We start from the raw sequence: 26,384 nt of genomic DNA on the forward strand, positions 1-26,384 counted from the left end.
AAGAGCAGATTCCGCTTTCAACTTTCTGGAGGATACCACTGAATTAGGTCACACTGTGCTCTGCATTTTATGGGTAATTATTGAAATACTGGGTGTATTATAGAGCCTGCGGTGTTCACAGAGGTTTCTCTGCATTGGAGATGAGCTCGGGCGTGTTCGAGTTCCCACGTGCCTGATACCGACAGGAAGCCGACACTGCACACTGCTAATCACAGGCATTTTAGACATTTCCCGGTCCGCTGCTGCACATATTAGCAAATGTCTCACTGCCTGTGATTAGAGGAGTGCAATGTCGGCTTCCTGGCAGGATTGGGCACGTGGGAACTCCCAACACGCCGGAGCCCATCTCTACTCTGTATATACATGGTAAGTTATGTCACATAACCTTACAGATCATATGACAGGGCTCACTTTCTTCCAATGAACAGGTCCTTGCATTCTTTGGGACTCCAAAGCAGAAAAACACATTTTTAAAGGACACCGCTGTGCTTTATAAATATGCCAGAGTTTTTTTAAGGCTTATATTCTGCTTTATAATGGGGTTCCTTATTTTTTGGTCATGGGAGATGATGTAATTATGGAAATTATTGATAATAATAGTATTGATGGTGGTTGGCGAGTGAGCAGAGGAATAAAGTGCTTCTTTACAATGCAGAAAGTTGACTAGAACAAAGGGGATCTGAGCAACATAGTGTAATGCCGTTTATTATGAGACATTTTTCTAGTTGTCCCATCTTCTAATATCCCTCCTACCTACTAAGACATTTATTTATAAAGCACTGAGAGAGGTCTATGATGTCACTAATGGGCAATTGCAGCAATAGAAACATTATTCTTTATTGAAGTGTATTGTACCTGTACTGTCTGCCCTCATGTTGTAAAGCGCTGCGCAAACTGTTAGCGTTAAATAAATCCTGTACAATAATAATAATAATTTGTGTGTGCTGCCAACTCTCTTTTATCTGTTTTTTATCCTTGTTTTGTTATTGTGCAGGTTTTAATCAAAAAGGGCAGGGTTCCGATTGTGTCTCTTAAGTGCGTTTCCTGTAAGGCACAGTCTGTGTACGAAGTGAGTGCCAGTTCCTATGTTTTCCTAGAAGGGTCCTGCACCAACTGTCACGATGAATCCAGGACTGGGGTAAGATTTTATTCTTGAACACTACAACTATATTTGACAGTTTTGATATTTAATCAGCAGCTCCAAGTCTATTTAGCAGCTGGATCCCCCCTCCCAATCATTATGGGCCCTCTAATGGGGAAGATGTGTAAAAATAAAAAGGGAAGCAGAAAGTAAGGGGGTTGTCACCACTATTGCCTGTAGGCTCCCTGTAGCTGATCTTTTCCCCATAGCTGACTTAAAATGGTTTTTTTTTCTGCATCTATGTGGAGGTCTCTATCTCAGTATTAGTGAGGCTTTCTTTCCTCATGTAAGAGGTGCCTCTCCGATGACTGGTGACCTGATGACTGGTGAGGGAACATTTAAGAAGCAGAGGGAGAGGTAGAGGAAGCACAGATCCACAGAATGAATGAAGCAGAAGCAGTGAGATCCTTACACTGCAGGTCCTTATGCATAGCTTCTTCTCCAGCAAGGAAAGTAGTGAGCAGCACAGAAGTGGAATCATCAAACCTCGGAATCTGAGACTAGTAGTCAGAGGACAGAAGTGTGCGTTCGATCTCACTCTCCAGGTATACAATTATGAGACTACAGAATAGGAGTGTCTAAGAACTGGAAGTACACTGCTATTTTATCAGGAAAACTTTCAGGCATAAATTAAATCTTTCAGGTTGAGTAATGCTTAGGTATGATTAGCATTCTAGATGTCCACTTTAAGTTGGCAAATTTAAAGTCTAGGATCGCTTTTACTGTTGTGTAGGCACAGTTTTCCTAGAAAGAATAAAGCCATTGCTGGGCTTTCATATAGGGACTTCCATCATTCTCTGAATATACACATAAACATTTTATGTGTGTGTGTGTGTGTGAACAAATGTCAAATTATTTCTGTAAAGCCAAGTCCAACGGGTTTACAACAATATACTTTAAAAAATGTAAAGAACAGTTAATTACAAAAATGGGTGCATATATGAATGGGTTGGGACTAAATTTTGAAATGGGAAAGGAAGCACTATTAGCATCTATTACTATTATACCGAAAGAGGGGAAATACACAACCCTCTGCTCAAGCTACAGACCAATAGCATTATTGAATGCAGACACTAAAATATTTGCTAAAATTCTGGCAACAAGGATGAAAACATTAATGGTAGAATGGGTTCATGCAGACCAAGTCCAGTTTATCCCGGGAAGAGAGGGGAGGGATAATGGAGTAAGAAGAACCCTGCTTCTACTAAATAAGAAAAGCACAAATGGACCCCCAATGCTACGCCTGTCTATATAGATGCTGAAAAAGCATTTGACAGGGTAGATTGGGGGTACATGATGAATACACTAGAAGCGATAGGAATTGGCCCCAGGATAATCAAATGGATTCAATCCTTGTATACCCACCCAATGGCGACAGTAAAGATATATGGAGCTTTACCTGCACCTTTCGAAATGCATAATGTAACTGGACAGGGATGTCCCCTCTTGCCCCTGTTATTTGTTCCGACCCTGGAGCCGCTGTTAACAAGAATTCGAAACTGTTTGATGTAAAAGGCATTAAGATTGGTGAGGAGGAACATAAGATAGCAGCCTACGCGGATGATGTCCTATTCTATATATCCAATCCAAGGCTCTCCCTGTCAAATTTAATGAAAGAATATGGAGAATTATCAATTTTTTAAATTAATTTGGCAAAATCTGAGATATTAAACATTAAAATAAGCAAACAAGATGAACAAGAATTTAAACGGGAATTCCCATTTATATGGAGGAAGTCAGAATTAAAATACTTAGGAATAAAGCTGGCATCATCGTTAGAGAAATTATATCAGGTAAATTACATTCCATTACTCAACAAAATAAAAAAGGAAATAAAAAGAATTATAACGAGACCTTCCTCATGGATAGGGCGGGTAAATATGGTAAAAATGGTTTTATTACCTAAAATATTATATAAATTCCAAATGTTACATATTCCCATGCCCCAAGTGTATTTCAAGACCTCCAAAACAATGATATCAAAATTTATTTTGAAAAATAAAAAACAGAAACCATTTCAGTACTATGTAAAAAAAAATGCAAGGGGGCCTAGCGGTACCATATGTTAAGAATTACTGCAAGGGAATTTTACTTTCACGGGTAATTGAGTGGAAAAAAGAAAAAAACAAAAAAAGATGGGTAGCACTTGAGGAAACATTGTTTGGATTCCACACCAATTTAGAGATTTAGATTTGAACACACATATAATGACACAGGTAGTTTTGAAAAACTCAGATATAATTCACACAAAAGCAAACTGGAAGTAACTCACCACTAATACCACTAAAAGAAACAAGTTTTTTTTTTCTCCCAGGGATGGGGAGTATATCGGGGGAATGGATAAAAGATGACAATACACCGTTGAAAGATATAATGAATGTTGGGGTAATATGCACAATACAGGAGTTGAAACAAAAAAAAGAAATGTTGTTGATTGATGAATCTCCACCTAAAGCATTTTGTCAAAAAGCTACCACAGCCGATAAGATTGGAAGAGAATGTCTTACCTTTAGATCAGATGTGCAGCTCGGTAAACCTCTATCTATAAGATCTTGACAACGCTGGAAAGGCCGGGTATACCTCTATACATCGAGAAATGGGAGATGGAATTGGGCACACGGATGGATGATCAACACTTAAAGAAAATTTTAAAAATGTTACATAGTTCATCGGTGGATATAAACACTATAGGAATGAACTAAAAATGCCTCGCTAGATGGTACATTACACCAGATATAGTACATAAATATCACAGAGGTAAATCTAAAAATTGTTGGAGAGGCTGTGAAACAGGAAACATGTCCCACATATGGTGGGAATGTCATAAAATAAAGGAATACTGAAGAGAAGTATTGACAAAGATAAAAGAAATCACAAACATAGAAATTCTGGACGACCCATGGGCCTGTTTATTTCATTATACAGATAAGCCAATTAAAGAGTATAAGAACTCAATAATTTCACACTTAATGAATGCAGAGAAAAGTTTAATCCCACAATTTTGACAAAAACAAGAGTGTCCTACATTAAGAGATTGGGGGAGAAAAGTAGAAACTAGATATATGGAACAATCTACGATGTAGCGAAAGGGCAGAGAGGGAAAAATTGTCTACTACCTGGGAAAGTTGGAGTGAAAAGTGTGTGTGTGTGGGGGGGGGGGGGGGCGCATACCCCCACTTTATTTCTGCCTACTGCACTCCCCCCCCCCCCCACTCCTTTTTTTATGTTTGTCTGTGTACCTTTTTTAGTGCAGTATTTGTTTTGGTCAGATGACATCCTGAGATCTTCTTCCTGTGGCGGTACTATACATGCTTGCAGTGAACAGTGCCACAGTCTCCTGTGATTCTAAGGCGGCTTGATGAAGCAACCATATGGCAGGTGTCCTTGGCCAACAGAAAGTGGGCTTAAAGATTCTGGGCATCATTCAGCCTGTAAGAGGAGCTGTGGGTGATACTGGAAGAGAATGCACGGTTTAAAAAAACAAGCTATAAAAGTCTGTATATTTAAAAAGGGGGCTTGGGGAGACTGAAATAAAATAACTATATACCAAGTAGGACTTCTTGCTTGTCTTTGTAATGGTAGCTGTGTGTCTCTTTTTTATAGAGGTGGACTGCTCAGAGCTTCAGCAACAAGACTCTTGTCCTCAATGCCACCACCACCACCACTGGAGACCGGGAGATGAACCTAGTGCTCAGGCAGGGAGTGTTAAAGGATGGAGAGGGGTACACCTTCACTCTTCATGTCAATGATCCCACAATGGAAGAGGAGGGGTTTGCTTCCATTGATCTGCTACCAAACAGCCCACCATTTGGAGGAACGTGCAGAATCTTCCCCAAGGAAACCATTCATGCTCTGACCACACTGGTCCACTTTAACTGTACAGGTAAGGTCATTGTACATTCCAGTAAAACATGAACAAAGTTTGTTTAATCTAAATTGTATAGGGTTGTTCAGCCTATGCACCAGCTAGCCAAAAAAATATATCCAAAAGTTTGAGGACACCTTAGTATCACACCAACTATATGGCCAAAAGCATGCGGACAACCCTACAAAATTATGAGTGGAGGTGTTTCCAGTGAACGTACTGTTAACGCTACAGCATACAAAGGCATTTTGAATATTTGTTAGTTTGAAGACCCTTCCTGTTCTAGCATGACGTTGTCCATATGCGCAAAGTCACCTCTATAAAGCCTAAAGCCTGGTGTGGAGGACACAGAGCCCTGTCCTCAACCCTACTGAACACCTTGAGAATTGCAAGATAGCTCTTTTCATCCAAAATTTGTACCTGACCTTACAAATCTTAGTTTTGCACTGAAGGTTTGGCTGAATGGGCACACATTCCCACAGGCACACTCTGAATTCTTGTGTAAACACTCCCAGAAGTCTGGAGGCTGTTGTACCCACAAAGAACAGTAGTAGAGGGAATTGTCAATTCCATTTAATGTCCCTAGTTTTGGGAGTGGTATCTTCAACAAGCTCATATAGTGTGATAGGCGTCCACACACTTTTGGTCATACTGCAAACCATTGGTGTATGAAAGATGGAGGATCTTCAGCACAAATTTATGTGGCAACATGAATATATAAAATACAGACCAAAACTGAGCATTCTTTTTCTTCAGTCCAGTCAAAGCTGTAGTAGTGTACAGCTACTCTAATGAAGGCAAAGTGATACAATGTGCCTCCATCACCAGTAATGGGAAAGTCCAGAGATTAAAACCTTATAGTGGGGACAGTGTCCCTCCAGTGGCACATGCCTTCTACTTGGTAAAAACACTTTTAAAGCCAAACTCCAGCCAAAATGCTTTTAACATTTTGGACAGCCTAGCCATTGAGAGGTTTTTATTGCTGTTTCGGTACCCATTAGGTAGATTCTCCCTCCTGTGTAGTCACCAAGACAGGAAGTGACCAAAATCTTGCCAACACAGGCACCAACAGTAATAAAACATTTTTACAAAGTAGAAGTGGGTAAAGGTGAGATTTTTTTGATGGTTTCCATACTGCCTGTATCCCCACTTGGGAAATCTCACTTCCTGTTTATTCGCTGGGACCAGAAGTGAGGGGAAATCCCTCCAAGAGTGACACAGGCAACAATAAAAACCCTACCGTGGTTCTAACCGTTGCCTGCTCTATCCAACAGTTTTTAAAAAAAATGTTTTGACTGTACCCTAGCACCACAGGGGCAATGTAAGGCAAAGGCAGAATGGTGAGGACTGGGGAAATAAATCACACTGTCCATTGTATATGTTTTACTTGAAATTATATCGTACATGCTGGCACAGACAGGCTATATGACATATAATTCTGGGCGCTGCTGGTTTATTAGGTTGGAGAGATACAGAAGATGAGGTGGCCCTAGTGTTCATACTGAGAGCTAAACGCTGCCGGGCCGGTAACTGTGATGACTTTTGGGTGTATAAAGGCAGCCGGTCAGAACACAGCACCTTCCTGCCTGTCGGCTACAACGAGACCAACTTTGTGGTGGAGCTTTCCATACTAGTACAAGACCAGCAGGGGGCAACTGCTGTGGCCTTAAACCAGTAAGTGGGGTAGTATCTATCTATCTATCTATCTTGCCTTTTTATTTTCTCCTCTTCCCTGCCCTTTCCTCCCCTTACATTACCTGTACTTTTGCTTGCCGTTCTTTATATCTTTTCATTTAATTTTTATTCTCTTCTATCCCTTTCCATCCTCTTCCCTCAACATCCTTACTTTTTTCCTGTTACTTCACGTTTTTCCTCTTCTCTTCACTTTCGTCCTGTTCCCATTCTCTCCACCTCCTTACCCTTTGCCATTCCATCCATACTTCCGATCTTTGATCCATTTCCCTTCCATGCCCTTTTTACTCCTCATTATTTCCATTTCTTTGCTTTGCTTCTCTTTCAAAAACAATATAATAATTTTGAGGCTGCTTATCAGTGTTCATACCTCTTAACTTGCTCACTTTTTCTGTTTTCTCTCTAGGTCCCTTGTTATTTCCATGCCTAAAATCCCAGAGGGCTTCCAAAGTCTTGGTCACTGGTTGTATAACCTAACAGAGAGCGCCCTACGGGGTTTACTGAAACAAGGAGACCCCCAGCATGTGGCTGAGTATTCATTGGCTCTCATAACAGTTCTCAATGAGGTAAAGACTTATATGTTGTGTTCATTACTGCAATCATTCTTCAGTCTGGCTGCTGTCTACTGTATGTAGTTTCTATAATGGGTAAATAATCTTTTTGCCATCAGTATGAACAAACTGTGAACAAAGATGAAGATATTGGCAAACAGAACTTGGGAATTGTACGCAAGAACATCACAGATGCCCTTATATCCCTGAAAGTCAACACTGTGGATGACATACGGCAGATAGCCGCTGCACTGGCACAGTGTACGGTAAGAAATAATAGTTGTACAGTAGAAATCAGAACTTGCCATGAATGTATATGTATAAATGGTACAGGCAGGTGTTTGATGAAAAAAAGGGGAACTGTAAACTCACACCATTATTGAGATGTTACGCTACACAAAATTAATATGAGGAAAGAGTAGAGGAACTGAAAGTATACTCTCTTGAGAAGAGGCGATTAAGGGGGGATATGATCAACATGTATAAATGCATAAGGGGTCCATATAGTGAACTTGGTGTTAAATTATTCACTTTAAGGTCATCACAGAGGACAAGGGGGTACTCTTTACGTCTAGATAAAAATATGTTTCATCTCCAAATGTGGAAAGGTTTCTTCACAGTAAGAGCTGTGAAAATGTGGAATAGACTCCCTCCAGAGGTGGTTCTGGCCAGCTCAGTAGATTGCTTTAAAAAAGTCTGGATTCTTTCCTAGGTGTACATGATATAACTGGATACTAACATTTATAGCTAAAGTTGATCCAGGTAATATCCGATTGCCTCTCGGGGGATCAGGAAGGAATTTTTTCCCCTGCTGTAGCAAATAGATCATGCTTTGCTGGGGTTTATCGCCTTCCTCTGGATCAACTGTGGGTATAGGTATGTGTATATTGGATTGTATTATTGTGTGTTTTTTTTGGTGTTTTTTTTTTCCATTGGTTGGGCTAGATGGACTTGTGTCTTTTTTCAACCTAACTAACTATATATACCTATGATATTTTATACTGTAGATTGAATTTGATGGTCCAGCTCAGCCAATGTCTTATATGCCAACAGTTATATCTCCATGACATAATTCTCAACACTGCTTCTGTCCACCTGATAGTTTGTGTTTTTCTGCCCACCTTTCTGTGTTTTAATACCACCTGCTGCATTCTTTGGAATTTGAAATAAATAAAAAGGCAAATAAAAATCCAACTGAAAAACTGGGACACCTTCATGGTGGCCACAGCAAGTGTGCACACCTAGGAACACATGCCTTTAATGCAACGCTGTCCCCTGACTATGTATGTATGTATATTTGGTAAGGTGGTATTAGCACTCTATCCAAGATAAATGCCTTAGTTCTCCACACAGAACAAATAATGTAGCAACAGGTATAGTGGGCACTCAAACCGCTTCCACAGATGAACAAGAATATTAGCGTTATTGGACTAATGTTTGGACGAGTCTCAGCCCACCTTTCTCATGATGTTGATATTGCGATTCGCCAATGCGGTAAAGCTATTCAGTTGTCCTCTATGTTCATCATATATACGTATCAGTGTGGTGTTTGTGGAAGGCGGTGGGAGGGGGGAGACGTCCCCTCCCGCTCCTTGTAATGACAGCCGAGTGGCTTTTCAGTGTGGTGTTTGTATTTCAACTCTTAAGGTCCACCCAAAAATTAAATATAAGTTTAGGGTTGATTGACCCTTTAAACGAATATGATTTACAGCATACTAACTGAATATGGCTATCAACACACCAGTGATGCCAGACTCTGTTAAAATGAATACAATTTAAAGCAGAATAAAGTCTCCTTCACTTGTCAACAGGTCAGCGTTGTAAATTGCTCCTTAGTCAGGCAGTAGGGTTTGTTGTTGTGATTGTTGCTGCCCTCAAGATAGTTCACGACAAAATGTAGGAACCTGCTTTGTTCATAGCTTTGCCAAGGGTGTAGAATGATGAGACTTTTTTTTCCTGTCTCTAGGTGGCCAGTAAGGAGCTGGCATGTGCATCTTGTCAGCGGAAAACGCTGCTGAAGCTGGAAGCCATGATGTCCATCCTTCAGAATGAGACCACGCAAGGAATGATGACTCCTACCACAATCGCAGATAATATTCTGAACATCACAGGTAAGAGTTTCCCAAGACGTCTTTTATGTAAAATCTTATAAGCTTTTGGCCTTCAGTGACAGCCAGTAACACTGTCAGCGGTCCTAGAGCAGATGAAGCAACATTTTTTTTATTTATTTTTTTTCTTAAATAAGGTTTTAACAAGGTAAATAATGCCAGCTGTAGAAACTCTGGCATTATTATGGTCATGTCAAGACAGAGAGAACACTCACATGCTCTTATGGTACTACACCCGGGCTAACCAAACCAACGAGGTGTTGCTCTGTCATTGCTCTCTTGCTGGTGAGTGAGATTCTGCCATGTTTTTTTTGTGCAGATTCACTATCTATTTCATATATTTCAAGCATCGTATGAAAAACAGGACATAGTATAAGTAGAATACAGATCACTTCAGATTATTGGATCAACATACACAAGAAAACATTTAGGTGTTTACATAGCTATTTTGGCAAAGTTGTTTAAAATTGAACCTAGGTGAAACTGCATTAGAAATATCACAAGACAATGATTGGGAATTGTTAAAAGACTTCATTGTTACCTCTATTGGGAGATATTCACCCATCACATCACATATAAAAAAAAAAAAAAATCACAAAAATCCATTACATAAAAAAACAAACACAAAAATACACAAAAAAATCTTCTCCCTGCCAGGTAAAGTCATAATGCGCTGCTGCGGTAGAGGGGGTTTTCATTACACTTTTTTCACCATATTGCGGGCGGCCTGCGGGTTAACCATGGAGGCCCTGGAGCACGTGTCACCACCTGACACACTCTCGGAAGTTGCGGGGGCCCTCTGGGTCTTAGTCTGCCCTGGCGGCCATTGGTGGCGGTCCTGCAGTCATTAGAAGTAGATACGGCCATTTCAAAGTGGCCTAGCAAGGAGCGCCCTCCGCCTTCACCTGTCTCCTCTGCCTCCTGATATTCTGAGGTGGATTTGGCCTCTGTGGACACGAGTCAACCCTCTGGGTCTTCGTGCATACACCCTGAGTGCTCTGACAGTGAGGGGGAATCCTCTTCCACTGCAGTCGTGTATCAGTGCGGGAAAATTTAAAATTTTAAAACACAGCTAATGCTGCGTCGGTTCAATTTGGTACCCACAGACAATCAAAGGTGTCTAAGGTGTTCCCCTTTCCTACCTATTTCTTTTTTTTTGAAAATCTTTTTATTGGTATAAAACAGAAAAAAACAACAACACAATACAAGAACAACAATGGTGCATTGGGTTCAAATACAAGGCACTAAAAGGATAAACATGGTGTCGTCACTCACAAGATTGATGCAGAAAGTCACAGCATTCACTGCTAGCATAATAGAAAAAAAGAAAGAAACACAGCAACACGTAATAAGCAACATAGTCTAGGAAGGGAGGAGGGCAGGTCCAAGCATCACCTCTCACTCTAAGCACGCAAGCAGGGCAGCCGAGGAACCCTCCAGCCACCGCATCCATACGCGGTCATGTTTTTTCGGGCAGCCCCTGTGAACGTATGTGTCCCGGTATAGGGGAATAACCCCGTCCACCAAATCCCTCCATTGCTGGAGCATGGGGGGAGCCTGCCTACGCCAGTGCAAAGCTATATTTTTCCGGGCATAAAAGAGAAGGAGACCCAGGAGGGTGCGTTCTGCCACCCTGGGCACCAAGTCATCCAACAGTCCCAAGAGGCCAAGCCGGGGAGAGGGGTCCAGGGCCATCTGCAAAAGTGCAGAGGACACCGAAAAAATATGGGACCAGTAGACTGTAAGTTTCGGACATGACCAAAAGATATGGAAAAAATCCCCTGGAACATTCCCGCAGGGCCAGCACTCCAGGGACTGTGTAGGATAGATTCGATGCAGGCAATGCGGAGTGAGATAAGCTCTGTGCACAATTTTAAATTGGACCAGGCGTCATGCATGGAGACCAGAATCTTGAATGGGGAATCCCAAATATGCAACCAGTCCACCGAGTCCAAGTCCGGGACATCCCGGGCCCAGCGAGAGTGGAGGCCCAGGAGCTCCGGAGAGGAGACTCGGAGGAGATGGCGGTGCAGCACCGAGACCGCCCGAGTGGAGCAGTTGTACCGTAGGACCCGCTCCAGATCCGGCTGCACCAGCTGAGAACCCTCAGGAGGAAACTGAGCCCTGAAGGCGTGGGACAACTGTAAATAGTGGAAGAAGTGCGAGGGAGGGACATTGCGGTCTGTAACAAGATGTGTGAAGGATGGGAGGGTTAGGTCAGACGTAAGGTCCGAGACCCTTTTTATATTATACTTGGTCCATCGCACTGGGTCAGGGAGACTGTACAGGTGGGGCAAGGAGGGGTTCCGCCACAGGGGGGGCGCTCGGGGAGGACGCAGTGTTCGGGTAAGTCTCCAAAAGAAGCCCCTGGCGCCACGCCTGAAGCGCCGTGCGCATGGAGGTAGTCAAATCGTAGGGAGCCCGAGGTCCCCGAAACAAGAGAAGGGAGAACGCCTCCATTGAACCCAACACCGCGGCCTCCACCACTGCGGAATTAGAAGCCTCCGGAGCTAACCACCAGCCCTTTCCTACCTATTTCTACAAGATTGTTGTTGCAAGTCAGTGGGGATCCCCGAAACACATGTTTGGGATACCTAAGCGTTTCACTAGGAGGTATCCTTTTGAAGAGTCCCTTTTGAAGAAACTGAAAGTTCCACAGGTCATGGATTCTCAGGTTGCCAGATTGAATAAAGCTACGCTTCTTCCATCTTTTAAAGACCCGGTTGACAAGAGAGCTGATGCTCTTGTCTGTTACCTTTTTGCCATCACCTTGGTCTCCCAGACCTTAACGGAACAGGAAAAGCTTATGTGCCAGGATTTGAAAGGGGGTGAACATTCTCCTGAGTTAGCGGAGCTGGCGGATCAGTTGATACAGGGGTTACAGTATATCTGTGATGCCTCTCTGGATGCTGCCCCTTTAGTCTGCAGAGTGTCTGTGACAGCTGTGACACTTCACCGCATGATTTGGCTGAAATACTGGTCTGGGGACCAGGCTTCCAAAAAGGTGTTAATTGATCTCCCTTTTGTAGGAGACCATTTGTTTGGTCTCATTCAAGACAAATGGATCCATGAGTTGATTCGGTCCCGTTACAAGATTGAGTTTCGGTCCTTGCCTCCAGCAAGGTTCTTTCCTTCCAACTTGCGCCTGCCCCAGGATCAGCTGCAGGGCCTTTATGGGGCGGTGCAGGATCTGCCATCACATGGAGTAATTGTCCCGGTTCCAGAGGTGGAACGTTTTCAGGGATTTCATTCAAATCTATTTACCGTCCCCAGGAAAGATCGGACGGCAAAGTCCGTCCGATCTTGGATCTCAAGGCCCTGAATCGCTTTGTGCGGGTTCAGAAATTTTGGATGGAGTCCATTCGCACGGCGCTGGCATCCCTTCATCAAGAGGATTTTCTGGCCTCTTTCGATATCAAGGATGCTTACCTTCATATCCCAATATATGTAGGGCATCAGCGTTTTCTCCGTTTTGCTGTGGGAGAGGAACATTATCAATTCGTGGCACTATGCTTTGGTTTCACCTCAGCTCCTCGGGTGTTCACAAAAGTGTTGGCCCTGGTGTTAGCCTTGCTCAGCATCGTGGTGCTGGGGTACCCGGACATTCTCCTTCTGCGAGCAGAGTCTCTGTCTGTCTTAAAGGACGATCTGGACATCACTCTGCAAAAGTTCGGCTGGACGTTGAATTTTTAGAAATCAGCTCTGATTCCGTCCAACAACCTGGACTACCTGGGCCTGACTTTGGATTCAGCCTCAGCCAGGTGTTTCTTCCAGAGGTGAAACTGCTGAAATTGAAGCATGCGATTTGGCTCCTGTTGTCCAATCGTCAGTCATCTCTCAGGACTTGCATGCAAGTGCTGGGTTTGATGGTCTCCACCGTCGAGTTGGTTCCATTTGTTTAGTTCCTTAACAGGCCTCTGCAAAAGGAAATTCTTGCCAAATGGGACACGAATCCTCAATCTCTGGACAACCTGCTCCTGTTGAGCCGGGGTGCGAGGGGATCTTTGCTTTGGTGGCTCTGTTCCTGGAGCTTCGACAAGGGAAGTCCTTTCTACCCCTGTACTGGACAGTGGTTACCATGGACGCGAGCCTGCCCGGGTGAAGAGGAGTCTTGAGCACGGATTCGGCTCAAGGGGTTTGGACTCGGGAGGAGTCTGGTCTGCGGATCAATATCCTGGAGATTCGGGCGATCAGGCTTTGCCTGTCCCTGTGGATGGATCCACTGCAGGGTTTTCCGGTAAGAATTCAGACAGTGCCACAGTGGTGGAATATAATCAATCTTTAAAAGTGCCCTAGCGGCCAGAGAAGTAGCCAGCATTGTAAGGTGGGCAGAACGATTTGTGCCAGCCCTCTCTGCTGTGCACATTGCAGGGGTGGAAAATTGGCAGACGGACCATCTCGGCAGGCACTGAGTTCGGGAGAATGGTCTCTTCACCCGGGAAATGATTCACCAATCGTGTCTTTGGTGGAGGACTCTGGATGTGGGCCTGTTGGTATCTCGTCTCAACCGTAAGGTTCAGAGCTTTGTGATCCTTTGGCCGATGCCACCGATGCTCTGGTGGTCACTTGGGGTATTGCCTGATTTACGCTCTTCCTCCACTACAGCTTCTCCTGAGGCTTCTGTGCAGGATCGAGGCAGAAGGGATTCCAGTTATTCTGGTGGCTCCAGACTGGCCTTGCCAGTCTTGGTATGCAGGCCTTGTGAGGCTGGTAGCCGATGTTCCTTGGAGACTCCCTCTCAGAGAAGATCTTTTGTCTCAAGGGCCAATCTTCCATCCTGCTTTACGGTCGCTGGCTTTAAAGGCCTGGCTATTAAAAGCCAGGTACTGAAGGATAGAGGGTTGTCGAAATTAAGTGATTCCTACACTGTTAAAAGCTAGAAAATCTACTTCTAGGAAGATTTATCATAGAGTTTGCAGGGCGCACATTTCTTGGGGTGAGTCTCAGGGGGGTTTCTCCCTGTTCCTTTTCTGTGTCCCGTCTGCTGGATTTTCTACAAGGTGTTGATAAACGTTTGGCTCTGGGCACCATCAAGAGCCAGATTTCTGCCTTGGCATTTTTTTCCAACGGTCGTTTGCTGCAAATTCTTTGGTTCACACTTTCGTCCAGGGGGTTCAAAACTTGGCTTCTCCGGTGAGGTCTCTGGTACCTCCGTGGGATCTCAATTTGGTACTGTCGGTTCTTCAAAGACCGCCCTTTGAAAATATTTGTGAACATCCTCTGCTTACTCTGTCACAGAAGGTAGCTTTTTTGGTGGCTATTACTTCTGCACGCTGGGTGTCAGAACTGGCTGCGTTGTCCTGTCAGTTGTTCCTTCCTAAGGTCGTCTTGAGTTTCCATTTGAATGAAGACATTGTATTGCCTTCCTTGTGCCCGAAGCCGAAACATCCTAAAGAATTTGCTTTGCATTCCCTGGATGTGGTTCGGGCCATAAGGGTGTAACTGGCAGCAACTGAGTCGATTAGAAAATCGGATTCTTTGTTTGTCCTTATGGATGGATCTCGTAAGGGGCAGGCCACATCTGATGCAACCATTTCCAGATGGGTCAGGCAGACGGTGGTACAGGCCTATTCCATTAAGGGTCAGGCTCCTCCTTTCCCTGTTCAGGTGCATTCTACAAGGGCGCTTAGTGCCTCCTGGGCTTTCCCTCATCAGGCGTCAGTGGTTCAGGTGTGCAAGGTGGCCACATGGTCGCCTGTGCATACATTAACCAAGGTTTGAAAGGTGGATCTACTCTGCAGCTGCTGCGTTCGGCCGCAAAGTTTTGCAGGCTGCTGTTGCAGAGGTTCCTGCCTCTTGAGCGTGCATACTTTCTGGTAGGTGAGCTCCAGCTGTTCCTGGTTGAGCTCCTGGTTTAACTGGTTGGCTATGTTTAGCCCTTTTTGGGAATTATGTGCATTGCTGTGTTTTTCCCACCCCTCATGTTGACACTGCTTTGGGATGTCCCAAGGGTCAAAGAAGATATGGAGCTGTGTTCATCAATGAACGAAAGAGAAAATTGGATTTTTGTCTTACCGTAAAATCCTTTTCTCTGATGTTCATTGACGGACACAGCACCCACGTTGAGTTGGGTTATATATTCTTCTGACACTGCTTGTTACAAACTGAAGTCCTATAGCAGGAAGTGGGAGGTATACCCCCTAGGACTGCTAGGACTGCCCTAGGGGCAGGGCCAGTGCTCCCACTAGGCGAACTAGGCAGCTGCCTAGGGCGCACTGCTGCAGCTGGTTTCCCTACTATCCTGGCTGCCACCCTAGGGGGACCAGATGTCCACGGTGCACCGTGAACTGGAACAGGGGGGCGCCATAGATCCCACTTGGGCTGCCTCCGTTGGATGGGGGCACTGGTCACTCTGCATTGGATGGGGGCACTGGTCACTCTGTATTAATGGGGGCACTGGTCACTCTGCATTGGATGGGGGCACTGGTCACTCTGCATTAATGGGGGCACTGCGAGTGATGCAAGTATAGGGGGGAGTATGGGGAATGCATGGAGTGTGCTGCGAGAATAGGGACATTTTGAAGTTTTTTTTTATTTATTGGGGGGGGGGGCCCAAGTAGCTGGTCTTGCCTAGGGCGCAGAATAGTCTAGCACCAGCCCTGCCTAGGGGTGTAGTCAAATTTGTTTCCACCTAGTCCTACTCCTATGGAGAGCAGCATAACCCAAGGGTCAAAGAATATATGGCGCTGTGTCCATCAATGAACATCAGAGAAAAGGATTTTACGGTAAGAAAAAAAATCCAGTGTATTCACTTTAGTTTCTTTATCCTGTATGTAGGATTATCAAAAGGTGCGTCAGGCTGTTTTTTTCGTGCGCAAGGTTTTTTTTTTTTATATACCATGTACTGCCCCAAACAGTATTCATAGCAGTCTCTATAAAGTGACCCACAAGAGTAAAGATCCAATCCTGTTCACTACCAGGCAGATTATAATAACCTAGAGGTTCCAAGTTTGGGTGCTGCAGTTAGTAAAGTAAAACAGTGACAGGTTCCTTTTTAAATAAGAGGATAGGAAGGCATTCTCCTTTTAAATTGGTGGGTTTTATAATAGAAAAATAAAATTGTCTCCACAACAAATAATTTAAAGACCGCACAGCTGGCAATAAATATTAGAAGATGGTAATGCAAAGTTTTCTTGGGGTAGCTATTGAAGCATGCTAATGACAGTAGAGGAATGTGGAGAGATAAGGGCTTTTAATAATGTCACTGGGTTGGAACCAAAATGCTGACATACAGAAACATTCCTTATGAATTATGAATCCTCCCTGGGCTCCTGAAGGGGAAAGATTTATAGAACTAAGACTGCACAGACCTTCCAGGGATATACAAGAGATTTGTCTTCATTTGCCAGACATTTCGCTGTATATTCTGCAGCCAGACCCGGATTCAGCCAGGAAGATTAGGCTCAGCCATGCAAAAAATAAACTTCTGTTTTCCGCCACTACCAACTTGTTAGAGGTCAGCCGTCAATATATTCACAATGTTGTCTCTGAGCGTAGACTGAGTGGGCCACATTTATCATGGTGAAATAAGACCTGCCTGTTCTGAGCACAGTGACCAATATAGTAGATCCTAACCCAATCACTTACATTTCATATAAGCTACTATATGGCAATTTTAAAAGTTGTTTTCACTTTTTTAAACCTGTAGCTTTCATTACCTTTATTTAATTTAATTTAATTTAATTTAATACCCTGTGATTTGGCTGTGAAGTTCTTGTTCAGGCCTTTCCTAGTATAGGGGGGCAGTTGTCTTACCAGTAGTGATCCTGTATTGTCAACCTGTGATATGCTCCCCTGATAGAAATTACAACCAGTTGTATGTTGTAATGACACATATGATGCAAGCATGGCCCATGGTTGTCACTACAAGGATGCTGGTTCAGAACAATGTGAAGCCAACACTTGAGCAGGTGCATACACATAGGAAGTGGCTCAAAGAGGCGAAGGAGATCGGCAGCACTGAGATGAGGAAAATAATAAAAAAAAAAAAAGTGAAGACAATATTCCATTAAAAAAAACATAGCAACTGTTTGATACTCTGTGCTTTGGCAAATGATCAATTGTCATTTAGTTAGTGTTTAGATATTCTTTAAACTTCTGGATTCCACTTATTGTATGTACTGTATGTTTGGTTATGATTGGTTGCTGTAGGGTAACATTCTCTTTTTGCTGACCTTTGTATAACTGAGGTCCAATAGATACCCAGACATTTGGTTAAAATGATAGTGACAAAATTGTGGTAACTCATCACGTTTTATTCAGTACAGACCATTGAAATAAAGATTGAAAAATCTAATAACATCTTTTCCTTTCAGTAAAACCTTGGATTGAGAGAGAGTAACTTGGTCTGAGATTTTTGTATATATTTTGACTTGATAAACGAGCGATGTCTTGATATACAAGTAGCATCACGTCACAACTGAGTATAAAAGAGAAGAGAGGTGCCTCTAAGTGTAGCAATATGATTACATTTAATGAAGATGCAACATTTAGCAACTCACATGGTTGAATATTAAAACAGGCATATCTAAGTATGCAGGCATCTGGGGTACAACTATCCACGTAGACCATCCTCCCCACTGCCTCAACATCATCCCTTTCACGCTGCACTCCATAAGCGCTACAACCCCCGCTTTCAGATCGCTCTACTGCAGGGTAGTCTTTCCGGTCACGATTGCAGACTGACGCTGGTGTGAGCCGGTGTAACGTTAGAAAACCATACCTCGTTAGAATTCCATACCCTCGTCACTTCCGGTCTGAAACAGCTGAGCAGCGCAGCAGTGCGCATGCTCAGAGCCCCGGATAAGTCATTGCACAGCAGAGAAGTGCACAAGTACGCATGCTCGGAGGGAATGAAATTATCACGGCACTGTGAGTAATGCTATACTTGCGGAGGTTACATTAAAACAGTTCGGCTGCAACATGGGTCATCTCCGCTCCTATCCCTGTCACTTCCCTGATCTCGGCTAATAAATATAAAAGCGGCAGCGGGTGTATGAAATGTAAATGACGGCGATCTCGGCTCCGTGATCCGCTTTTATATTTATTAGCCGAGATGAGGGAAGTGATAGGGGTAGGAGCGGAGATGACTGATGTTGCAGAGGAGCTGTTTTAATGTAATCGCGGCAAGTATAACATTACACACACTACTGTGAGAAATCCATACCCTCCGTAGGTGCACCGGAAGTGACGAGGGTATGGTTTTCTCACGGGTATGGTTTTTTCACGGAACACCGGCAGTGTGGAGGAGGGTCTATGTGGACAGCTTTACCCTGGATACTTAGATGTGCCAGTTTTAATCATCAACTATGTGGGTTACTAAATGTTGCACCTTCATTAAATGTAACTATATTGCTACACTTAGAGGCACCTCTCTTCTCTTTTTATACTCTGTAGCCCCTGCTGGATATTGCTTCTAATCCCCTTGTGGAGGCTGCCTTTGGGGATGGACATTTTATGGTTACACAACCTATCACATTGCTATAATCTTTTTATATGGACTATAAACGGAAGGAATTGTGAATAAATGGTTGTGGAACAAATCATCTTAGTTTCCATTATTATTTATGGGGAAATTAGTTTTGATATACGAGGGCTTTGGATTACATGCATGTTTCCAGAACAATCTATGCTCACAATCCAAGGTTTTACTGTAAATGTATTGGCACATACACATTGGCACATTGGTTAACTGAAACATGAGAGAGTAAGACATGTGAGGAGAGCTCCGTCTACAGCGCATCCTTTTAAAATCCTGGCGAAAATCCTTTTGTCCACCTGCTGATTTTTGCTCCAGAGGACATCTACACTCTGCACACCATGTCTCCACCTTGAAAGGCATCTAAAGCCAGCTCGAAACTCGAGAAATTCAGATACTAGGGGGAGAGAGGCCCAGGAGGGAGATGGCGGCACCTTGGCACCCAACTCAGAGCTTCTGGCTGCAGAAACAGCATGAGTATTGGACGCGATCTCCATGTGACAGGCGACCCTTGCTACCAAGATCGAGGAGGTCAAGGTAGACATTTCTCTCCTGCGCCAAAACTATAACAAGCTCTGGGACAGAAGGTCTACTGCCTCCATACCAGCATTCCTCTGAGAAGATGCAGCGACAACTTCATCAACTTACCCAGGCATGAAGAGTCGCCTTCGCCAATGTAATATCCGGTTTGTGGGTCTCCCAGGTGAAGGAGAGGGCACGAATCCTGCCTCATTTCTGGAGAATTTCCTGGTCACTGCTTATGGCAGAGCTGCCTTTTCCTCCACATTTGTGGTAGAGAGGGCCCACCACATGCCAGCTCGCCGGCCACCTCAAGGAGTGCCTTCACACACTTTTATTGCCCAGTTGCTTAACCATATAGAGACCGGGGTGCCGTTTTGCGCCAGGCAAGGGAAAAGGGCAGCATCCCATTCCAGAATGTCCATGTGGCGGTTTTCCCCGACTTCTCTGCAGAGGTCAAGCGCCAAAGATCTCGCTTCACCAATGTCAAACAATGCCTGGGAGTCCAGCACTTTAAATATGCCATGCTCTATCCTGCCAGACTTCATGTCGAAGCAGAGGGCCAAGTTTACTTCTTTAAAAATCTGGCATTGGCATCGACCTGGTTGGATCAATGGTCAAGGGACCATGCTGCTCTGACCTGATGCATGTCTGCACCTTATCCCACTGTGAGTACTACTCCTTCACTCTGATCCCTTATTCTCCATCTGGAGGACCGTGAGCTTAAATTCTACTTGCCTTATTCCTCACCTTTTACAATATACACTTTTTGAAATTCTTGTCTGGCTGGACATACAGTATACCCTAGATGCAACTTCATTACTTATGAGATCTCCCCTGGTTCAGTTTCCCTGGTTCAGTGGGACAGCAGTATCTCTACAATCATTTGTCTGCACTTTGAATCCTGTATACTATATATAGTGCCCCTCCTACAGTGCTGTCCCATTTCTCCCTCTCTTACCTCCACCGCAGGCCTGATCCCCGTAATTCTGCATAATGGGAATTTTTCCTCATCAGTCATTCCTCCTGAAGTGGACACTAACACTTTTGAACTTGGTTATATATCTCATGATGCTCTATCCCTCAATTGATTGCGACCCCCCCTATATCAAAGATTATAGGGTGGTGCAGACATCTCTTGTCCATGACTCCACAGCACCCTTCAGCAAGGGGTCGCCCCCACCGGCTGGTTCAGGCACTATGTGTGTGAACTTTTTGTATTATGTTTCAGTTTGGGTTTGCTATGCTCCAGCGGCTATGCTCCAGCTATGTTTGGGAAGCTGAAAGTGGGATGGGGATTTTGTATTTTTACTTTTACGTGCCAAATGCCCGTTTAAGATTTGGTTACATGTTTCACTCATGCCACTTTTTTTTGTCAATGGCATGCTCATCAGAATTTATACCTGTATTCACTGTATAATCTGGAGCCGCCGTGTGCACAAATAGTTTTTCCAATTGCACGATGCCCCCCTTTAAAACTTTTAACATGAAATGTTCGACGGCTTCGGGACAAGTTCATACACTCTGCAGCCCTAGCCTTTCTGAAGGCCCAAAGGCAAATGTTATTGTACTCGTTGAAACATATATTATGGGTAGCTTACAGTAAGGCCTCAAACTCCCTTGGGGGGGCTAGATGTATCGTGCTACCCACTTCCTGTATTCTCAAGGAGTCCTTATGGCAAAATCAGTCTCATTCGAGGTGTTTTCAGTGAGCACAGATCCGCATGGCACAGATCCGCACAATAGATGTGTTTTTTTTATATGGCTCCATCTTTGGACTTCCATTACTTTATTATTGAATGTTATATTTCCTTCCATATACAGTAACTCTTCGATCATTAATGAGGGCATAGCCTTCATGGCACAATACCTGGCTATTCTTGTAATCTGGCTGGGCAGTTTCAATTTGGTACTAGACCCTAACATGGATCGCTCAAGTCAAGGACCTACCTATCCTCCTAGGGGCCACCACACAAAACTGCACCGACTTATAAGACTTTGCTCTCATAAACTTTTGGTCTCACAAATACCCCTCCTTTAGAGCGTGCTCCTGTTTTGCTGCATCACATTCATCATTGTCTTGCATAGACTTTATATTCTTATCTCGCACCCTACTCCCCATAATGCAAGATGCCGATTCTGCCCTAAAACTCTGTCTGACCAATCCCCTTACTGGGTGCAACTGATATTGGGCCCCTCCTCACAGTCGCCCCTCTGGCACCTAAATCTCTTCTGGCTGACAGCATTAGGAGACCCAGAGGGACTGGCAACTGAATGGCAATATTTATTCTGTATTATTGAAGATATAGCACCCACAGCGGTAGTGTCGGAAGCATGTACACTCCATGACCACACCTTACTAATTATCTGTATTTCCCACCTAAAATCCTTCTCTAAGGTAACACTCAAGAGGGCCATAGACAAGCTTAGACAATTAGAGGAGGCCTTTGTAAGAGACCCTTCCACAAACTCAGCTGTAACCCTGAAAATGCATGAACTTATTGTTGACCAAATGCACTTTGAACAGGCTAAAAACCTATTTTTTTAGTAAGCAACATATATTTGAACATGGGGAAAGAGCAGGCAAATTACTGGTCTATCTTGTGCACCATGATCATAGGCCCTCTGTGGTAGTCTCTCTACGTTTTGTAGATGGAAACCCTATTACAGACCCTGGTTTGGTGGCCGCAATATTTCTCCAACATCTATACCTCCCAGATGACCCACTCCACCGACTCTACCCGCATATGTCTTCAAAATCTAGACTTCCCTCAGCTCACAGATGAACAGGTGACCCAACTGGAGGCCCCTTTGACAGTTGATGAAATTTCAATGCCAATATCCCAGCTAGGAACCGCTAAGCCCCCAGGCCTCCCTCTCAAATTTTACGCTGCCTATGCTAACAGTCCTTCCCCATTTATTGATTCTATATACTGCCATTTTTGAAACCCCTTACTATGTTAGAAACCAAAATAATTGTACTTCCGAAACCAGACAAGGACCCACTACTCCCAGACTCTTACCGTCCCATCTCTTTATTACAAGTTAACATTAAGATTTTAGCTTTAGAAGTGTTGTCCTCCTGTTTAAACAAAGAAATATTATCTCTAGTCCACCCAGATCAAATAGGTTTTTTGCCCGGTAAAAAACAGCTATCAACATCAGGGCAATAAATGAACGGCAGTAAAGACATTCAATTTGGTGGACTGGGGGTACCTCTGGGAATGTCTGTGAGGCTTTGGGTTTGGTCCCAAATTTATCAAGTGGGCACAACTATTACATCAATCACTTATAGCCAGAGTGTCTGTAAATGGTTGGGGGTCCGACTCCTTTTCTCTGAGTCGAGGCACCCGCCAGGGCTGTCCTCTCTTTCTGTTTCTGTATGCTCTAGTAGCTGAATCCTTGGCTATATACCTGAGATCCCATTCTGGTATTTGGGGATTGTGATCGGGCCACTTGGTGGAAACCATGGGCATGTACGCTGATGACACTATCTTATACTTAGAGGATCCAGGGCCCTCTTTCACTTTTGCGTGACAAGCCATTGAACAGCTGGGTGCCCACCAGTGTTAATTTTGCCAACATTTTCATTAACAGCATTTTTGCAGTGATGAAAACTAAATGAAAAGTACACCACATTTTCGTCCACTTACCAAACTATGACAAAAATAGATTCCGTTGTTGTTACGCAAAGCAGGGACGTTTATCCTCATGTACTCACTTCCGGTTTCCACAGAGCTCTGCCTGCTTCTGCTCCCAGCAAGCAAGTGACTGTGCAGCCAGCATTATAGGCCTCCAAGTTCTCAGATGACCATCAATAGCAGCACTGTGCAATACAGGCCTCCTGAGTCCTGACGAGAGTCCCACTCCCGACGATGACCTTCCAGAGCAGAGCGCATCCATTGTAAGTGTGTACATTACAATTACAGGCCTGAGGCCTCCCCTCAGACCACCATCCATCCAGAGCACTGTGTGTGCATTACAGGCCTTCTCTGACCATCAGCATCCAGGGCACTGTGCATTACAGGCCATCCCTCAGACTTGAGACCACTATCGAGCACTGTGCAGCATTACAGGCCTCCTCTGACCACCGACATCCAGAGCACTATGCATTACAAGCCATCCCAGTCAAACCTGAGACCACCATCCAGCACTGTGCAGCACTAAAGGCCTCCTCTGGCCAGTGACCACTGGCATCCAGAGTACTGTGCATTACACGGTGATGCTCTGCCCGGGTCTCCTGCAGAATTTTGAAAGAAACAAAGACTGCCTGGTTTGATGTGGATGGTGCTTCTTCCACTTCCTGAGATTTTTCAATATTCTCCTCTTACACATCATCTTCAGAGTCGGACAGATCCTTATCTTTTATGTGGGGCAATGTGGATTTTGTTATGGCACGGGCATACTCCTCTTCCTTCTTAAGCAGCTCCTGAATATTATCATCAGCCACATCAACAAGTATTTCGACAGAGAGTAGGGTTGACAAAACAAGCATCAGTTACTTGGATCTAAGAATGAATAAAGCAAAACGCTGGTTTACATTCTCTTTTACTTTCTGTGCAATTGTGGCAAGGTCTTGGTAGCTGGTGTTCTTTTTAAAGTTCTCAAGAGGGCTGAGTAGATCAAAGAGACTTGGACATGGTGTCACTGGAGGATTTTAGTATGCCCAAAAGGCAGCAGTAGGTCATGCAATGATGTGAGCTTTTTTCATTTAACTAGGAAGCAAGCTGTCCCATCCCATGTTGTTTGCGATTTGGCAGACCAACTTTTTCAGTTTGAGGAGTCTTTCCATCATATTGAATGTACTAGTAGTAATACTTGACCAGCACGTGGAGCAGTAATTTAAAAGAGTAAGGCCACACTGCTCCAATATCTTCAGTGTTGCAATGGAAGACTTGAAGTTTATCAAAGGTTCTCTTAACACTTGCCTCCTTCTGCTGCATCATGTGGACCACAGGGTATGCACCAGATGAGACCACACACGGTGTGTGCTCCAACATCTTATGGGAATCGTTTTACACGAGATTTAATTAAAGTGGAAAAATAATAAAGATACAGCAGTAGAGCAGGCAGCCCCAAGAATAATCATCTCATATCCATTTGATAATTGCTGTAGTGTCATAATGTAAAAGAAAAATAAAAATGGCTCACCCCAGATCATTCATTTTGAACTCAGTCTCTCAGTCTTAGTCTCATAGTCACTTTCTGCCATGAGCGAGTTTTCCTCACTAGAGCTGGGTGGTTCTTCTGCTGCTTCTGTGGTTTGTTTAAATGCTGCCACCATATTACTCCTATAGTCTCTTATAACTCTTAGGATTTTCCTCTTTGGTATGTCCCACTCGAGCAAGCATTTGTCCACACAATGATTTAATTGACTGTGCAGTGTGTGGGTGAGCCATTTGTTCAAGGGTCAACAATATATATGTGTTCAGGTTAATTTTGTTTATCCACAACAGAAAAGTAGCATGCACTTATAGCAAGGAATGAAGCTGTGACTCAAAAAACAATGTTTTTGTATCAAAAATTGGTTTTACAGAGTAAAGACGCTATATAACAGCTAAATCTGTGTAGCTTGTTCAAACCTTAAAGTAAATATTAACATGATATTAGGTGTTTTTTTGCATTACAGTTTAACTAAACACATTAGATTTTAGTTGACTAAAATTATTTTAGTCGACTAAAATGTACTGGAGAGATTTTAGTCTACTAAAATGTACTGGAGATTTAGTTGACTAAATATGACTAAAACTAAAACAATTGCAGATGAGTACAATGGGACTAAAACTAAAATGCCATTTTAGTCAAAAGACTAAGACTAAAACAACCTCGAAATTTGCTGCCAAAATTAACACTGTTGCCCACTATGGCTTGAGCATCAACTGAGACAAATCTCAAATTCTCCCCCTTGACCACTTATCACCAGCTGCCAATCAAGCCAGCCTACCTCTGATTAGAGTAGCCTCATTTCAATTTAGAACCCAGCAAAGCTGATCTCTGTATTGTATAATACCATTCAGACACCAAATTGGCTTACCGAACCAAGACTAGATGGGGGCCTGATTTGGGAGCGATGGGGGAGGACGAATGGGAGAAAGTACTTGACAATTATAAAATGGTCTAACCTGGAGTCTCTGATCTGTTAACCCAGAGGTACATTTTACATTGGGCCTATCTGACTCCAGTTTGTGTCTTTCCCTACACATATTCTTACAACCCTCTACGTCATCTCTGCAGGCAACATACAGGCACTTTTTTACACCTTATTTGGTCTTGTCCAATAGTTTAGATGTTCTGTGCTCAGGTGGTGCGAATATTACATGACCAGATGTGATCTCCCTTATCACTGGACCCCAAGCCCTGCTTGCTCTGTCTTTTCCCAGATAGTGACCTGAACACATTTTAAACATATTTTTGCACTAAACACACTTCGCAGCCCGAAAAGTGATTGCACGTAACTGGACGCATACAGTCTGACCAAAGTTTGAGGCTTGGGTGCGGAAGGTAAATTCCACCCTTCCTTGCAAGAAACTGATTTACACACATAGAGGATGCCCTACAAAGTACAATAAAGTATGGGAAAATGGCTAGAGCAACCTGATACATGACAGAGCTATCATAAACCATTATACGGTTTATTGGTAAAATGTTTGCATGCTTGAATTTTTCTTTTTTTTTTTTCTTTTACTTTTGTTTCTTTCATTTGTTTGAGATGTCGCTTTCACTGTTTTCTTAAAAACATTTTACTTAATAAAGCTGCTTTTGAACGTGAAAATTTACTTAAAACATAAGTTCAACATTATCTGATCAAATTCTGGGAAATAGAGTAGCCCAAATCTCATGGGACGATGCTCTAACAATGGCCTTGAGTGTCTTCTTCTGAGCATACAAAAGCAGTTTGCAGGACTTTTAAGATACACATATATCCAGAATACATTTATACACAGTCATATTTTTATTGGTATACAAACATTAAAAAAAAAATGGCTGGTTATCTAGTAGCTGAATATATTATACACACTTAAAAATAAAG

General features: G+C 43.5%; 1 protein-coding gene across 2 annotated transcripts in view; it reads left to right on the forward strand.

Annotated features, from left to right (window-relative positions):
* PKD1 (polycystin 1, transient receptor potential channel interacting) overlaps positions 1-26,384 on the forward strand; it is a 280,745-nt gene that overhangs the window by 192,234 nt on the left and 62,127 nt on the right. For both annotated transcript variants that reach the window (XM_082261257.1, XM_082261258.1), the window contains exons 16-21: positions 995-1,138; positions 4,745-5,024; positions 6,467-6,680; positions 7,105-7,264; positions 7,369-7,515; positions 9,216-9,360. In XM_082261257.1, coding sequence (XP_082117383.1) covers positions 995-1,138; positions 4,745-5,024; positions 6,467-6,680; positions 7,105-7,264; positions 7,369-7,515; positions 9,216-9,360 — 1,090 coding nt within the window. The remainder of the gene's footprint in view (positions 1-994; positions 1,139-4,744; positions 5,025-6,466; positions 6,681-7,104; positions 7,265-7,368; positions 7,516-9,215; positions 9,361-26,384) is intronic.

This window comes from Pelophylax lessonae (assembly GCF_965119305.1).
Source record: "Pelophylax lessonae genome assembly, chromosome: 6".
NCBI classification, from domain to species: domain Eukaryota; kingdom Metazoa; phylum Chordata; class Amphibia; order Anura; family Ranidae; genus Pelophylax; species Pelophylax lessonae.